The sequence below is a fragment of the Phaenicophaeus curvirostris genome, chromosome 4, assembly GCF_032191515.1.
Source record: "Phaenicophaeus curvirostris isolate KB17595 chromosome 4, BPBGC_Pcur_1.0, whole genome shotgun sequence".
Classification (NCBI taxonomy): domain Eukaryota; kingdom Metazoa; phylum Chordata; class Aves; order Cuculiformes; family Cuculidae; genus Phaenicophaeus; species Phaenicophaeus curvirostris.
The window spans coordinates 2,090,758-2,108,173 of record NC_091395.1 but is presented as its reverse complement, the minus strand read 5'-3'; the positions used below and the strand labels follow the sequence as shown (position 1 = coordinate 2,108,173).

General features: G+C 48.1%; 2 protein-coding genes across 6 annotated transcripts in view; one reads left to right on the top strand and one right to left on the bottom strand.

Annotated features, from left to right (window-relative positions):
• Window positions 1–448: 448 nt before the first annotated feature.
• LOC138719718 (16 kDa beta-galactoside-binding lectin) lies at window positions 449–16,483 on the top strand. The gene is made up of 8 exons (XM_069855065.1): window positions 449–592; window positions 2,097–2,176; window positions 2,265–2,436; window positions 2,928–5,004; window positions 5,094–6,247; window positions 6,573–6,683; window positions 10,471–10,608; window positions 14,006–16,483. The coding sequence occupies exons 1-4, from the start codon at window positions 584–586 to the stop codon at window positions 3,078–3,080; spliced, it is 414 nt and encodes a 137-aa protein (XP_069711166.1). The 5' UTR covers window positions 449–583; the 3' UTR covers window positions 3,081–5,004; window positions 5,094–6,247; window positions 6,573–6,683; window positions 10,471–10,608; window positions 14,006–16,483.
• SHROOM3 (shroom family member 3) overlaps window positions 13,952–17,416 on the bottom strand; it is a 138,398-nt gene continuing 134,933 nt past the window's right edge. For all 5 annotated transcript variants that reach the window (XM_069855003.1, XM_069855004.1, XM_069855006.1 and 2 more), the window contains 2 exons: window positions 15,088–15,360; window positions 13,952–14,437 (listed from right to left, as the gene is read on the bottom strand). In XM_069855003.1, the coding sequence (XP_069711104.1) occupies window positions 14,078–14,437; window positions 15,088–15,360 (633 nt within the window). In that variant the 3' untranslated portion in view covers window positions 13,952–14,077. The remainder of the gene's footprint in view (window positions 14,438–15,087; window positions 15,361–17,416) is intronic.

The window sequence follows — 17,416 nt, the reverse complement described above, 5'->3', positions numbered from 1 at the left end:
CTTTAACTTTAAAATGCTGGTATAGACTTTAACAAACCCTTGGGTTTCATTTAACTGCAAGCAGTGATGATTTGTACCCGGGGGCTCCTGTCGGCCCAGGCTCCTTGCAGGCAGGAGGCTGGGAGGATGCGAGCGCACACATTCTCAGAGGCAGTCACTCTGCAGCAGTAACATGAAGACTCCAACCCACATTTTAGACAGAGATCACTTAACAAAAAGCATTCACCTTGCTTCAGGCACAGAGCCACGCTCAGGCTCCTGGGATGAGAGCCAACATACACTGCGTAGCAGCTAGGAAAGCTTACGGGAAGGATTTCTAGGCTCATGCAGAAGAAAACAATCACTAGGTTTTAAAATCACACACTCCCTGCCTACAAAGAACAATATAACTCGAGATCTCCTGCTGCCCACTTTAAATGGCTGGGAAAGCTCCAAACAGCTGCGATTGATCCCCTTCCTCACCCCCCCACCACGGGATGGTCCTGCCCAAGCGATTTAAGCTGCGGGAGCTGGGAGCTGCGTCACGCTGAGCTGTGGAGCAGGGGCTCGGGGTGTGCTGCCTGGCGGGGCTGGTGCCTGCAGCATGGAGCAAGTGAGTGCCCTCCGCCAGCCGGGCTGGGGGGCCGAGCAGCACCCGGGGCTGGCGCTGTGCGGGGCTTGGGCTCGGGGCCAGGGGGAGGAGGAGGAGGAGAAAAGGATTAGCTGAGAGGAAATGCCGGGCTGGTGGATGGCTGTGGGAGGAATAGTTAGGGCTGAGCAGCCGTTTCAGTTTTCCTCCTCTTCTCTATTGTGCTGTCAAAGTTGGGAAGCTGTTCTAATGCCTATTTATATCCTTGAGTACACTGAAAGTTTGGGACCACTTGCAACTCTGCAGTTTGAATACTCTTTACACCTTTTTTTCCCTTAAACTGTGGGTTTTTTTTTTTCTGTAAAAATGCCTTTTGGGTTTGTGATTTGGGCTAACTTCATGGAACAGCAGAGGAAAACGGGGTAGCAGCATCTTGTAACCTACTGGTGAGCGGGTGAGGGGGGTGGAGAACAGGTCTTACGAGGAGCAGCTGAGAGAGCTGGGGGTGTTTATCCTGGAGAAGAGGAGGCTGAGGGGAGCTCTCATTGCTCTCTACAACTACCTGAAAGGAGGTTGTGGAGAGGAGGGAGCTGGCCTCTTCTCCCAAGTGACAGGGGACAGGACAAGAGGGAATGGCCTCAAGCTCTGCCAGGGGAGATTTAGGCTGGACATTAGGAAAAAATTTTTCACAGAAAGGGTCATTGGGCACTGGAACAGGCTGCCCAGGGAGGGGGTTGAGTCCCCTTCCCTGGAGGTGTTTAAGGCACGGGTGGACGAGGTGCTGAGGGACATGGGTTAGTGTTTGATAGGAACGGTTGGACTCAATGATCCAGGGGGTCTCTTCCAACCTGGTTATTCTGTGATTCTATGATTCTACCCTCACACCCCTAACCTTTGTCAGCAAAGCAAGATTTGAGCTATGCCTGACCTCACCGAACTGCAACCTCATCTCAGCTTGTCACATTAAGTGCTACTTCGTGGGTATGAGGCTAGGGGAGTGAATAGCCTGACTCCAAGGAAAGGATGAAGCCCTCCCTTCTGCAGTGGGAACTTCCCAGGGGTGTTTGTTCTACTTTATGGAGCTGCAGCCAGAGGTGGGCTGCGCTGCCTCCTCTCTGTGTCAGCTGCTCTACATCAAGACAAACTTCTCTGGTGGCTCCTGTTGCTTGGGGCCTGTCTAGGGAGAGGGACAGATGAACTCGCTACGGTTAATCCTATCCTAATGGCTCTGAGCACTGCCGACTTGAAGGTGCAAGCATGTTTGCAAGGATATCTCCTGCAGTGGCTGGTAAATCAATGCCACTCTTGTTACGCTGCCTTGAATCGCCTCCTTGTCAGCTTATGTTGCTTAGTGGGGTGATGGCTGTGAGATAGGATTCCCTGGCGGGGAGGGCTGAGAGGCAGCTGGCCTGATTCAACCCTTCCTCTAGCACAAAATGTGTGGGGATCTGCAAGAGCTCATGTGTGCTCAAGCGCAGTTGGTAGGCTTGCTTAGGGAGAGACTAACTCCTGTGGTTTGGCCATGCAGGGACTGGTTGTCACTCAGCTGGACATTCAGCCTGGCGAGTGCATCAAGGTCAAAGGGAAGATCATGGCTGATGCTAAAGGGTGAGTGGTGAGATTGATGTGGTGCTGGGGTGAGCCTAAGCTCCTGATGTGCAGGAACCACCTTTGCATGGCTTCTCTGTTACCCCAGGTTTGCTGTAAACGTTGGGAAGGACAGCAGCAACCTCATGCTGCATTTCAACCCTCGCTTCGACTGCCACGGGGATGTCAACACCATTGTGTGCAACTCGAAGGACGATGGCACATGGGGAGAGGAGGACAGGAAGGCTGACTTTCCCTTCCAGCATGGTGACAAGATTGAGGTGAGGCCCTGGGGGTGCATGCAAGGCCCTGGCACAGACCACTAATAGGCCAACAGCACAGATTTTTAATGCTGCCTTGGACCTCTGCGGTGGAGAATAAGCAGATATGGAAAGGGAACTAAACAACAGGGGAAGAGTCTTGTAGCTAAACACAGTGCACTCTCTAGACCCACTCAAATCGAAGCCTAGCAGCTCAGTTGGGTTAAGTGCTCCACTCTGGCCTCCCCTTTGCAAGCCATGCAAGTAAAGGCAACTAAAACAGTGGCACCTAAACCAGACCAGGTCTGTCATCCCCTGCTTGCAGAAGCTTGGAGCTGACCTTGGGGCAGAGCAAACGGGCTTCCTCTGCTAGGCAGGGAGGAGGCTGAGCTATCGAGCACGACCTTGACACCAGTAACCACCTCCACTGTTCTGAACCTGACTGGAGGGAGTGAGGAGTAAGGATTGTGAGCTGAGTATGCATTAGCCTTCCTTCTTGTGGCTCTCTACAGATTTGCATCTCCTTCAATGAAATGGAGGCGACGGTGAAGGTGCCTGATGGGGAGTTCCAGTTCCCTAATCGACTGAGCATGGAGAAAATTGAATACCTGGCTGTGGAGGGGGACTTTAAAGTCAAAGCAATTAAGTTCAGCGACAAGCTATAGCTTGGTTTGTTTAGTTTCTTTTCCCCCTGCATAGTAAAATAAACCCAAACTTGCACTGGCTGCTTCCTCTGCTTTTTTTTCTGCTCTAATCTGCTTGCTTCTGTGTATGCTGCAGGGGTGGACAGTGGGAGGGTGTATGTGTCCATCTGTGCACATGCTTACACTGTGGCCTTGCAGCTGATACTGAGTTAAACCACATGCCAGGCCAAGCATGACTGACTGACTAAAGCTACCTTAGCAGTAGTTGCTCCCTTCACCGTGTTTGAGGCTGGGAGTGATCCCTGGCTGTTTGATTTCTGAGCTCTGGGGTGAGTCCCAGCCAGGGAAGCACAAACAAGTGTATGTTGGGCATGTGTTGTGCCACCTCTGACCAAGAAGTGGTGCTCCCATTCCCTTGCTGGGATGGGGGTGACTGGGAACAGGGTGTGGCTTGTGCTCTTGCAAATAGCTTTGCTTTCCAAGGACATGCAGCACTGCAGGCTGGCACTAGAGTGGAGGAGAGCAGCCAAGACAGGCTAAATGGGGAAAAAGACATGGAGTGTAAGGTAAACCCTAATAGCAAGCTTAGTTTGAATTCTCAGGACTTCACTCCTGTCTCATGAGCTGTGGTCTTGATGTTGTAAGAGACCCAGTATTGTGTTGTACCCTGAAGTCAGTGGCTCAGCAACGTTGTGGGTATGGGTGACAAGCCATGTAGCAGCCTATAGGTCAGTGTCTGTAACACTTGGCTGCTAAGCTCCAGAGGCAGCCTGAGGGCTATATCAAACACGGTTACTAGAAGTATTAAATCTTGAGTGCACCAGGTACAACTAGGTGCAGTTAGGCAGACCAAGGAAAAGAAAATGCCTGGTAAGCAGTCTCTTTTGCTTACAACCTCTCTGCTCTGCTCCTGCGTGCCTTTGGAGTGTGTCTGCCACCGCTCTTCCCCCACTGCCTGCCAGCCGTGCCTACCCAAGACCGAGCTTGAGAGGGAACTGCTGCAGCATTTGAGGACCTGATGAAAGGTAAAGGAGCCCTGTCTGTTGGGGAGAGGTGGGAGCCCGGGCAGGCTGCCCAGGTTTGAGGGCTGGCTCTGCGACTACTGAAGCTACAGCAGTGCTGCCCCAGCGCAGCTCAGCTGGCAACAGACTGTGCTGGTGAGGACTTGTGCAGCCAAATGCTGCTGAAGTGGTGGAATTTGACTGCTGTTGGCTAATCTCTTTCAGCATGGCTGTTCTAGACCAGGGCTGCATTTGCTGCTCCTTTGAACAGCTGAGCAGTTGGGCCAGCTGCTTGGGTAGGGACAATATTACTCTGCAGAGTATTTAGGCCCTTTGAAGGCTGCAAGCCTGTTGCCTTTATGTCAGCAGAAGGGCTGAGTGGCAGTAACGCTGCCTGGATCTGTACTGCAGCAGCTGCCCCAGAGTGGTAGGGGGATTTGCTTTGGAGCATGGTACCTCTCCACTGATGTCCTTTTCTTTGCAGTCTGATAGCCCTTGTTATAGAGGCCTTCTTAAAACTCTGCTGGGAGAGCACAAGTTGTAGCTGTGTCTTGCCAATCACCCTGCAGGTACAAGCATGGTGACTGTGGGTGGACTGGGCTCTTTGTCTGCTCTCCAGAGGTGATGCAGCTGATGATAGCAGGGGACTTGAGCTTTCTGGGCCCTTGCTTTTCTGAGGAGCATGTCTGGGGAGCAACCAAGGGCTCTGCTGTGGTGTCCAGGTTCAGCTAAAGCTTCTACTCTGCCCTTGTGGGAAGGGGTTGCTGTAACCCATCTCCTGTCTGAGAGGAAGACAAGAGATGGCAGGAGCTCGACTACCTCACTTGGCACTCACTGGAGCCCAAAGAACGGTGTTTGTAATTCCTGTCCTGCATATGCTGTGTTATTTACAGGATAGGTTGTGTTTATGAGGCGAAGGGTGAGAGAAGGCTTGCTGATATCAGGTAAGTCTTGAGATGTTTTTGGAAGGCTATTTGTGTTTGGAATAGGGGAGAAGAAGATGGTCTATCCCTGTGTTGTTATTGGACTGCAGGTAACTGAAATGATGAAGTGCACAAGCTCTTGAAGTACAAGGTCCTTACACTGCAAAGGCACAGGGGAGCTTACAGCTGGCCTGTCTGCTGTCCCTGTTCCTGGCTGCCCTGATTAGATGCGGTGTACGTCTGTCACCACTGACAAGTAAAGCTGGTCTCATTTTTGCCTGTTGTGCTGGCAGCCCTGATTTCTAGGTAGGTTAGCCGCAACTGATCCCGACCCCTGTGCTCAGGGTACAAACAGTGCCTTCGCGGGGGCTGAGCACCTCCCTCTTGTACTTTCCACAACACTTAATTAGGCTTATCCTGCCTTCTAACGCTGGCAGCTACCACTAAGGAGACCACAAAGCAGGAGAAAGGGTAGGAAGGAAGCGTGCCTTTGCCAGCATTTCCTGCCTCTCAAGTTTTGTTCTCTCATGTCCCAGAGGTTGAAATACTCCTGTTCCTATGAGTGACACTGGTAAACAGGCAGAGTAAATGCAGAGTGCCTTGGCTGGTTACTGGAGTGTGACAAAGGCTTTTCTTCTGGTTAGAATTATCAAGAAAACAAGAGCACTGTGCCTGGCTGCAGGCAGAAGCTCACAGTGAGTGTAAAGCAGGGTTGTCTCTGCCAGCCATGCTCTCCTAGAAGGTGGTGAACTTGGCTTGGCAGTATCTCTGGGAGGACCCTGTGCCCTGATTGCTTTGTAGAGAAGCAAAAAGCACCACAACCTAGCCTGATGGTGTGGGTTTTCCAATTTACATGCTGCCTTGGATGTAGTAAGTCCTACAGTTCAGCAACACGTTCCAATAGGAGCCAAAAGCCTACCAGAAGAACCTGCCTCTTGGTTGTCTGAACACTGAGACTGAGGAGGTGGTGGGTGGGGAAAACACTGATGCATGCGAAGAGGGATGCATTTGCTGAATCCTGCAAGTTTGCTAATCTGTACCCAGCCTCCATACCTGGCTATTCACCAGGAGTCAAAGCTGCACTGCTTTACTTCCTTACAGTACTGTGGCAAGAGAAAATGGGACCTTAAAAGCCCTGTAGAACAGCTGTGAGGCTTTGTGCTACAACACGGAGATTTAGTTTGGATATTAGGAAAAGTTCTTCAGCTTTGTCGAGCAATGGAGCAGGCCCCACAGGGAAGCAATTGAGTCTCCACCCCTGGAAGTATTTAAAATTTGTAGATGTGGAATTTGGGGACAGGCTTTGGTGGTGCAGTTGGCAGTGTTACATTTATGGTTGGACTTGATCTCAAGGGTCTTTTCCAACCTAAATGATTCTATGAGTGCAAATTAAGTGATAGGTGGTATCACCGCATGTCTGGAAGAGAACAAACGTCCAATTGCTGAAGAATTTGGAAATGGTAGAGGTGACAGGAATTAAAATTGTATGCAGGACCTAAAGAAGGAGTGATGGCTAAGGCAGAGCAGCAGCTTTGTCTTCTCAAAAAATAACTTCTCCCTGAGCAGTTTACATTAACTTCACTTGACAGAAATAGGCCACCCGAGTGACTCTGCAGCTCCACAAGCAGGCGTGTGACACTGTTCTGCAACTGTCTTTGGAGGCTGTGATGGACACCGTGCACCCAGAAGGTGTGCATGGTGTAAGTTCATGTATTGTGCAGAGAGTTCTGGGGGAAACTCATGGGCCATTCAGGCTGTGGGAGCCTGCTAGGTCACTTCCCACTGGAATTTACAAGGAAAACAGGTACAAGACAATTTCTTCCAAACGATAGGCATAAGAAATCAACAGACATCTGTTGTACAAAATAAAAAAGTGACCACCAGCCAGCTTTGCAGTGTGCTGACAGTTCTGTTGTCTATTGCTTTACCTCCTGCTCTCTTAGCTCCAGTTTCAATGTTTCCAAACCACAGGGAACTTCTGTCACTTACTTTCAGAAAGTCAGCCTTGAAGCCTGAGCTGCATTCCCTGATTATTGCTCCTCCTATTCTGGTGCAGAGCATGGGAAAGCCTTAGCCACACAATCCCCCTGTCCTGTGGCGTGGGCGAAGTCTGGGCATAAGACTGGATGCTGCTGGTGCACAATACCAAGCCCTGGGGGCCAGGCAGCAGCAGCCTCCTCTTCTCCAGGACCCGTGTGGCGAGCTGTGTGGGATAAGGGATGAGGACACCACTGGCCCTGCATGTCATGCTGAGACTCTCTGGGTATGTGCGCTGCCACATCCCCACGTGCCAGGGCCCCTCCTCTGAGGACACCATTGTGGAAACCAACCCCCCTAACAAATCAGGACATTTTTCCACCTCAGCCCCAACTCCACTGCTCCACAGTGGGTGCAGGCAGGCACAGGCTGCAAAGCCTCCCCACACAAGGTAAAAAATCTATAGTCATACAGTTGTTTGGTTGGAATAGACCTTAGAGATTGAATCCAACCATACCTGTCTGCTACTAAACCACATCCCTGAGCACCTCGTCTGCCCAGCTGTTAAACCTCTGCTGGGATGGTGACTTCACCACCTCCCTGGGCAGCCTCTGTCAGTGCCTGAGAACCCTTTTGGTGAAGAAATATTTTCTGTTATACAGCCTAAACCTCCCCTGGTGCAACCTGATGCATTTCCTCTCACCCTTTCTCTTGTTTCCTGGAAGAAGAGTTCAAGACTCACCCCACAACCACCTCCTTTCAGAGAGCAGCGGAGTGATGCGGTCTCCTCTCAGCTGTGTCTTGGCTTGTGTTGGGCGCTCTTGACCAGTAGCACCGAGCCGGCTTCATCTCCTATGAATCATGGAATAAGGTTGGAAAAGCCCTCTCAGCTCATCCAGTCCAACTGTCAGCCCATCCCCACCGTGCCTGCTAAAACGTGTCCCTAAGTGCCACCTCTACATGGTTTTAGAACTCCTGCAGGGATGGAGACCCAGCTGCCTCTCTGGGCAGCCTCTGCCAGATGCTGAGAAACCTTTGGGTGAGGAAATGTTTAATGGTGTCCAATCTGAACATCTCTGGTGCAACTTGAGGCTGTTCCCTCTCATCCTATTGCTTGTTTTTTTGGGAGAAGAGCCCAGCACCCACCTCTCCACAACCTCCAGCTGCAGAGAGTGATAAGGTCTCCCCTCAGCCTCCTCTTCTCCAGACTGAAGAACCTGGGTCCCTCAGCGGCCCCTTATAACCCCTGTTCCCTAGCTCCGTTTCCCTCTCTGGATATGCTCCAGCCTCTCAATGTTTTCTCGTTTCAAGGAGCCCAAAACTCAACCCTGTGACCTCCTCAGGGCCGGGCACAGGGGAAGGATGCCTAACCTGCTCCTGCTAGCCAAAAGCTGGACAAAAGCCCTTCCCACGCCTTGAACCCTTAACAGTTTTAGCTGGAAACCTGACAAAAGAAGCTGGGAGGGTTATTTTGTGACTTTTTTTTTTTGTATTTTTGTTTGGATTTTGGGGTTTTTTGTTGTTTTGTTTTTTTCTTTTTCTTTATTTTTTGTTTGTTGGTTTGGTTTGGGGCTTTTTGGGTTTGGTTTTTGGGGTTCTTTTTGTTTGGGTTTTTTTGGGGCTTTTATGTTTTTGTTTTGGTTTTGTTTCATTGTTTTTGATTTTTTGTTGTTTTTCTTTGTTGCTTTTTTTTTTTAGATTTCGCTTCTCAAAGCCCTTTCATGCATTTCATGGCTTTAAATTAGAGGGAGGAAGACTTAGACTAGATATTAGGAAAAGATAGGATGAGTGAAAATGTTATTCAGGTGAAAGAGGAGAAATTGAGATGAGATCTTAGGCAGAAATGTTTTGCTGTGAGGGTGGGGAGGCCCTGGCCCAGGCTGCCCAGAGCAGCCGTGGCTGCCCCATCCCTGGAGGGGTTCCAGGCCAGGCTGGATGGGGTTTGGAGCCCCTGATCCCGTGGGAGGTGTCCCTGCCCATGGCAGGGGTGGCACTGGATGGGCTTTGAGGTCCCTTCCCACCCAAACCATTACATGAAATGCAAAAATCATTTTGCACTGATGAGTGGTGGAGTCAGCAGTGTTGGGTTTGTGGTTGGACTCGATCTTAAGGGTCTTTTCCAACCTAAATGATTCTATGAATGCAAATTAAGTGATAGAGAGTATCACCTCATGTCTAGGAAGAGGAGAACAAATACCCAGTCGGAATGAGTGAAAGAAGTACTGCTGGCTTCTCTTGTTTAATTAACGCCCAGCAAACTCCACCAACCCCAGAGCTACAGCTCTTGGGTGAATCAGACATGACGTTGGCTTGGTGGATGGTTGAATTCTGCATAGAGAAAGCTGGGGATCAGGTCTCTAGATACCCCCCTAGTTTGCTCACAGACATGAAAAGCATGCTCTGTTTCCCATTCCACAAATGACAAGTCACTGCTCACGTTAATATTCAGGGGTTGTGTGGAGCGAGTAAAATGCTATCCAGTTTGGTTTGCCCACTTCTTTTAATTAGCAGTCTAAACGACCATGACAGCAGCTGAGTTGTAGAGATGATGGATCAGGCCTGACACATAAACTGTTTTGGCACTCTGTGTTTGACTGATTTTATAAGTAACCTTCACAAAAGATCTTGTGTATAAAGTTACAACAGACCCTAGGATGTAAACACTCTTTTACTAGATTTAGTCTTGAGGAAAGCATCGGACCGTCAACTGCCCAAGGGCTCTGATAAAAAAAAAAGCAAATTGTAAGTCGAATTACTGGATTTTCACAGCACTACATCACGTGGCACAGCACGGCAGAGCAGCCTGTAGGTGCAGCATGTTGCTAAAAGCATGCAAGGAGAGCTAGATTCAACAGATGCGCTTCGATATCCTACGAAACAGACAGCATCACAGGGGCAAGTGCATGCCTCCATCTTTTTCTGTTCCCCCCCGCCCCGGCACTGGCTCTGGGAACTGTGACTTTCAAAGTCCAGGAAAAGTGCACTCCAGCTCTCTAGTGCCAAGGTTACAGCCTGAGCAAGAGGCTGTGAAATGGTGATTTATATCTGCCTTTTCCCCGAGAGGTCCCTCAGAAACTGGCTGACAACTGGAGATAACAATTTAAGGAATGCTGACTCAGAAGAAACACAGTTCCACTCTCTTCCCTATGCCTTTTTCTGGCCACAAAGACAAAAGTCAGTAGCACTGGGCAAACTGGAAGTATTCTCTTCAGTGGGATGTGAACTAGGAGTGAGAATGGACAACATATAGAAGACAGATAACACAGTAATATCCTTCAGTTGCAGAGGTGTGCATTCTAAGCCCTAGAGGCACAGAAAAGAAATAAGCAGAACAGAGGTCCAGATTCCCAAGTGAGTGAGACAGTTCTGGAAAAGTGCTGTGATCCTAACTGCAATGTGCAAACACAACGGAACATAATAGGCAACGAGCTACCCTGTTGCTTTTGTACCTCCAGCTTTTACTTTGAACTGGTAGTGCGTGTTGGACGTGTATCTGCTTTGTCCTTACAGGATTCTTCCTCCAGCCAGTGAAGCGAGACTGCACACTTCACCCTGTGCTGGGCATTGATTGCAGCCAGTGAATGGGCCAGGTTGCTGTCACTGGATCCTACGACAGCTGACAGACTTTGGAGAAGGTGCTCCACTCAGGTACTCTGAATATGCTTGGGGAGGAGGCTTATCCCATCACCCACAGAGGGAGGGTGTGCCAGCTGGCCCGCAAACTCAGCCAGCGCTGCTGTCCCCGTGGCAGCCTGGGAGATGGGGTGTTCCATTCCACTATCCCAAATAAATGTTTCAGTTGCAAAAATAATGCTGTTCTTAGCAAAAATGCTCACTGTTTGAGAGCCACTGTTTGTTGCAAGGTGTGCTTAGAATAATTTCTTTTTAACATGCTGCAATGTTTGGCCCCTGCTGCAGCTGCAGGGGGAAGAACCTCAGCTCTGGGATGCACAAGATGTTGCATTCTGGGGAAGGGGCAGCAATGCCAGTCATGCTCACTTTATCTAGCTTACTGGTTTTTTCTACTGTAGAAATAGAGCTACAGGTTCAGATCTGAACATCTAACGTAGTCAAACCCAAACTTCAGATTTCTTTCAGTAAGTTTACAAGGACTAGACAGTCAGTGTAAAATTCTGTCCGTAGTGTTCCTGTTCCATGAAATCATGTATCACTCTGGGAAATGAGCTTCCGTTATCCTCTAGTTTTAAAAACACAAGAGAAAAGCAAGATGGGATAAGAGGCAATGAACACATCTCCCTTTTTGGCAAAGGCACTGAGAAGAACATCTGCTGCCTTGGCCAATGTTTAATTACCTTTAAGTACATGTCAAGATGTGCTTCTATCAAACTGAGCAAAACTTGCAGTTAGGGGAGCAATTCTTGTGCAGAGACTGTTTCCCTAATGCTAAACTTACCAGTGCTTACAACAGAAACAAGGGCTTTAAACTCATTTTTCACCTGAAGACCTAAGCTGTCATAAAAATGTAATATTCACCTGCCTAATTAGCTGATGCTTGTGTGCACAGTAGAAACACATGCAGGACTTTCATCATCAGCCCCAAACTTGCTGGATCACAGAGCCACGCCAAACATCTGAATTTCCTGTAAACCACCACGAACCCTTAACCTCAACATTTTTAGCTGAAAACCTGACAAAAGAATCTGTTTTACAGACTATTTAGTAAAGCCTTATATACCACCACAAAGCTGGCCAGCTGCCCATCACTTGGAAACACCTGACTTGCAGCGTAACACCAGCACGCAGAGTGACGATTGCTCTCAATTGTGCATCTCATGTGGGTGAAGGTGGTTGGACCTCACAGCCCAGGGCGCTCCCCTCGAAGTCAGTGCTGGTTCCCGGAGCAAGCAGGCAGACCCCACTTCGATGGGAGGCTCTTCTTTGTCTTAGGGTAGACTGCAGGACTTTCCTTCTCAGGAAAGAACTTACTCAATGGAAAATGCACTGTTAGCCAGCCCCAAGCTGTTCACAAGAGCCTGCCAGACTTGCCAAGTCTTTCTGATTTGTTTTAGTAAGCATAGGATGGAAGAGTGGCTGTAAAAAAAAATCTAGATGAAAGCAACTTTAAAATATGATAAATTGAAGCACTATGTAGGATTTTTTTTTAGGACAAATATTTTGATTGGCTTGAAAGAGCTACCCCACTGTTTTCCTGAAACTCCGCTCACACAAACAATTATTCTTGAGTGACTTCAAATACTTCTCCCTCCAATTTTGTTTTTGATTCGTTCTGCTATTAAGACATAAAAATCAGCTGCCCTGCTTAGGGTTTTCATGAAATGCTTGAACAACATTCAAGTTCAGAAGTAATGTAAGGGATAAGTTTGCTGTCATCACAAGTAATTGGTTTGTTGCTTCAAATACCATTACAAAACTGGGTACATCTTCTTTGGGCATTGGAGAATTGATGCTTGACATGACAGAAGGGCATTGGCATTTTCTGTAGTCTGCTGAGCTGCCTGTGGAAGAGCTATGATGTGAGGTATTAAAAAAGGGGGCGGGGGGCTTTAAAAGCAGCACCAAAAGCAATGAATGTTTTAATTTTCAGTCACATGCTGGAGTTGAAATTCAAAACGAATGGACTTAAAAACTATGTGACTAAAATCTCTGCTCTGGTCCTGGTGGCAAGATAGGATGGGATGAACAATGCAGCGCCCTGGAGAAAGGAGAAGCTTGAATCACTGCTGCAGCAGGAAATCTCTGAAAGGTTATAGGAGAGATGATCCAAATCTGGCTCCCTAGCCATGGCGATAATCTGTTCATGCAGCTTCTAGCCGTTTTGTTTAAATGATGATGCAGCCGAAAACAAGTTCCATACAGAAAAAGGGAGCCTGTCCCCATCTGCTTTGCTGACTGCAAACAGGCAGCAATCCTCTAGCGCTTAGTTAGTTGATCTAGTTAAGTTCAGTCAGGCAAATGTAGTTACTCCAGGTTGCCCTGACTAGGAAATACTCCATAGTCTTTATAGCAGGCTCTTGTCTATCTCACCAGGCGCACAATGTTGTCATTACCGGGGCACGATTTCTGTGGGCAGGAAGAGAATATTAGATTTCAAGCTAATGCCTCTTCTAGCTTGTAAAATAATTTCTGATGAAGCGGATTCAGACAAATGAGGTATTGCTGTATGAGAAAAGTCCTAATGAACATCATCCCTTCACAGAAACAGGCCTATAAATAATATCATTAGAGATCCCTCTCGCATCTCACAGAAATGCATTTGGGCTGCAACAGTAACACAGATCGTGAGTTAGATTATTCAAAACAAAGACAGACTTCCCCCATGCTCTTGCACAGAATCCGGATCAGAGTTCAATACTTCACGCTAAATTGGACTCCTGAGGTGCAAGGTCTCGTCAAAGCGTGTTTAAACTCCAGTATCTGTGGATCACAAGATCCAGAAGAGGAAAGATGGTATTTTCCTGGTCAAAATCTCCTTCGCAAGGCCACTTAATGGTATATTTAGCATGTGTTGGAACAGGGTGAAGCTTCTTCTGGCAGCCATTTATTATATTAAAAAACAACAACAGCAACAAAACCACGAAGAGCTGCTCCAAGCTAACATGTGACTATCTTTGGGGTTCCCTCTTTTTGTTAAGGTTTTTACAAAATACAAAATTAAATGTCTTTTCTACATACAGAACAAAGCAGAATCAAGCAATTGATTGGAGTATGTACAAAAACTTACACATTCTGTCTTGTTCTTTAAAAAATATAAATATCAGTAATGTTCAGTAGAATGGGTTGGTTTTATTTTTAAGGCTTCATTCTTTTAGATCCTTCATTATTTATGAGGTGCCACATAGGCAGGAAAGGGAAGGAAGAGAGGAGGTCATGTTTTTTATTAAAGGTAATGTGTTTAATTCTTGTGAGACTCTTCCTCATCTCTGGAAGAAGATTTCCCTCCACATTGATTTAAGTTTCCTGGAAGCAGAGGTGGAAGGAAAGGAAAATAAAACCTTTATTATTGCTAATCTTTTCCTTCATTAAAATCTTGTTTTAAGCCTGTCTTTGTTCATTGTCTTTGTAGAGAACAAACTGCCACGTACTTGGATTATGTGGCCTCGAGCAGGAAGACCATCCCAGGTCCACCTGGGAAAGGTTAGAGTGAGGAAGAGACCGCTGGAAGTGTTTTACCACTGACCCCGGCAGAGGTAGCAAGTGCTGCAGCAAGGGCAGCTGCAGCGGTTGCATCCCGGGGTGTGAAGTCTGTGGGGAGGCTTTCCATCAGGCACTTGAGCTGTTCCTGACCCAGTTTGATTTTATCGTCTAGCTCTCGCTGCTCTATGAGGAGCGCGGACTTCATCTTTACAAAGTGCTGGTAGTCCTGGAGCTGTTCCTCAGAGAGGTAGTTGCCCAGGATCTCCAAGACCACCCGTTCTCGACGGTCAAGGTTTTCCTTCAGTTCCCGGGCATCTTCGTGCTGGCCAGCCAGCAATTTCCTCTTCTCGTTCAGCGAACTCTGCACACACCAGAGACAGCGCTTCAGTATCAGCAGCACCAAAGACACTAATACCCCCGCTCCTTCCCCCAACACCACGTTTGCCACCTCCAGGGAGGTGGGATGGCTGCTAAGCTCCCAGAAACACAGTCAAAAGCCTGGGGGAGGAGGATGAACTCCTCATTGTGGGTTGAACAGGAATCCCACTGAATCAGACTCTGAATGTTCTACTCAATGTGGGGCAGAAATTGCCCCAAGAAAGTCAGTAAAACTGGCTTCAAAGCAGCAATGACCAGGAATATCTAGCTTTGTCCCTCACAACCACCAAAGAACGTTAAAAAGCGGCTTCAACTGAGGCAGAAGGCGGTGGATTGTTACATGGCACACAACACCATACAGGCTTTCCTCCAGCCGCGGGTCACCGACATGCTGTCCTAACCACAGCCATTCCGTTTCAAGGCAAATGCTGCAGGATCTGAGACGTTTCTACAAACTGGGACCAAGAGTCCCCAGGGACAGAACTGCGTTTGCTACTGCTTATACATAAGCACTAAGACACCTGTCTTCCTGTGAGCCTTTGGAGGTCCTAGCTTAAAGAGACACGTTCCTGTTACTGCTGCTGTCTCGCATCCCGAAAAAGGCCGAGACGCTACGGTTGTGCAGATACGTACCCGCTCTTCACTGTTGGCATTTTCCCCTAGACTACTCAGAACGTTCTCTACGCGGGCCAGGCGTCCCGAGAGGGAGAGCAAGAGGTTCACCACCTTATCCAAATCGCCAATGAACATCTTGTACTTGTCAAACTCATTAGGTTTGCATAGCTTGCTGATCAACAGCTCCACCTCCTCTCCAAGAGCATTATTCATCTTAATGTCTGCAAGCAGGCCTTCTTTGGCTTCCTTCAGGATTTCCAGCTTGTGGGTCAGGCTCCCGATGAGCTCAGCCTGTCAGAAGGGAAACACATTGCCACATCGGTCATTACCACGATCACCCTGGTCATATGGATGACGACAACAAGAGGATATGGATGCAGTTCCTGAGGAACAGGGTCAAGTCAGCAACAGATGACAAAGAAGACATTAAGGAGAAAACAGAGAAAACTCTGTAATCCCACATGTAGGTGATAACATGAATATCCGATCAGACTGCAAGGAGATATATTTGTCCTACCATCAACGAACATTTCTAGAAGAGACAGCTCACTTGGTGTACCATATTCTGATACCCAGCCACCTACATCTGAAAGATCTAGGTTCTGAACATCCAAAAGATGTAGGTTCTTTAAAGTCTCTGAGTGAAAAGAGCTACAGCCACGTCTCCTGCAAATTCCCCACTCCCTGCCCCAGTCTGAAGTTTCTGGTTTGGCTGTTATAGTTTTTATGACCCAGAACTGTACAAAACAACTGGCAGAACAATGAATTTAAGCTTTGTTAATGGATGACAGGAGGCTGAGCCAACACTTACGAGTTACACATGGCTGAGCAAGAAAGAAGGAATTGCTACATATTTCCCTCTCGCGTAGCATGCTGAAATGACTGAGTGCTCCTTACTTGGCTGCCTCAGTGTTGAGATGCCAGCCTCAAATCCAGCCATGACCCAAACTCCCTGCCTGTACAGGCAGTGCCTCACACAGAGGCATCAAGCAAGCACTCGCACCAAAGATGCTCTCAATTTCCTTAAAGACTGAGCAGAGGCATGGAGAGCACACACCCTTTTTTTGTGAAAATGCTGGCAACTGCTTCCCTGTCAAAGAAAAGGAGGCCCCCAGGGTTCAGTTACTCCAGAAACAGCAGTGCTGCACATGTGCGGGAGGTCCTCGTTTCTGTTGGGATTTAGGGAAAAGACATATGCAAAAGCAGAAGTCTATGGCCCGGGGCCTGCAATTCATGCTTCCATTTATGCAGGCCTGAGAACACAGAGAGCAAGAAAAGCTCTTCGTATAAGGGTTGGGTATTTCAGTCTCTTCAGTTCATGTGCTGCTGAGGCATGTTATCTGTATGGTAATCTACTCCACACACAGACACTGCAGGATGAAATGGAAATAAACCACAAGGTTGCCTGAAAATATCCTCCCAAAGTTTACTAACAGAGTCTTCTTTCCATCAAAACTGGCAGTAATTTCAAGTAGGAAGGCATCTGTTTCAAAGGAGAGAGGATCCTCCTGGCCTCTTGGGGTGGGGTTTCAAAGGCCAGTTCTGCAGCTGGGAAGCGAACAGCAGTGTTTAGCCAGACACCACTAGATGGTAGACTTCGCGTGCATCCTCTGGAGCGTGGGGTTCTGTGGCTGCACTACTGCCCACTGTCAGCTTCTACGTACATGCCAAGGCCGAATAAAATGTGAGTAATATTCTCTTAAGTTAAATAGAGTGCTGAGTCCCACTGTTTGGAAGCAGTGTTGCTCTGGGGGACAGGAGAGCAAAGGTGGTACTAAACCCCACCTGCTATAGTAAGGGACAACCCAAACTCCTTTCCTTGGATTCTCCCCTCTGGGACAGGTAGCATACAGAGACAAGAACTAATACTCGCCCTTCCCTGTGCCAGTGATGCTAATGCCACATTCAAAAGAAAGATGTGAGGTCCTTACCGGTTGATTGTTGGACTAAATCCTGAGGAGCAAAAAGAAGGGATCAATTTTCCATTATTATGATGCCAGAGGGAAAATTCTCTATAGCAGCACTCTCTGGGCTGGACACAAAGCCTAACAATAACCTTGATATGCTTTCATGAGGACAGAGCTGCTCAGAACTAGCAGTTGTTCCTCCGTGCTCCGGGAGCTTTGCTCCAGGTGCAGACCTGCCCTCCTGCCACAGCAGGAGGCGACTGGACTGCTGGGAGTGACGTACCTTTGTTCTGAAGGCATAGGGGCTGGATGGCAACTGCAGAATACTTGCTTTGTGTTCATTAATCAGTGACTCTCTCCTGCGGTCCCAAATGCCAAGCAGTATAGCTCTTTTGCATACTTACAATGGAAATGAGCTTGGTTTATCCAAATGACCTCTC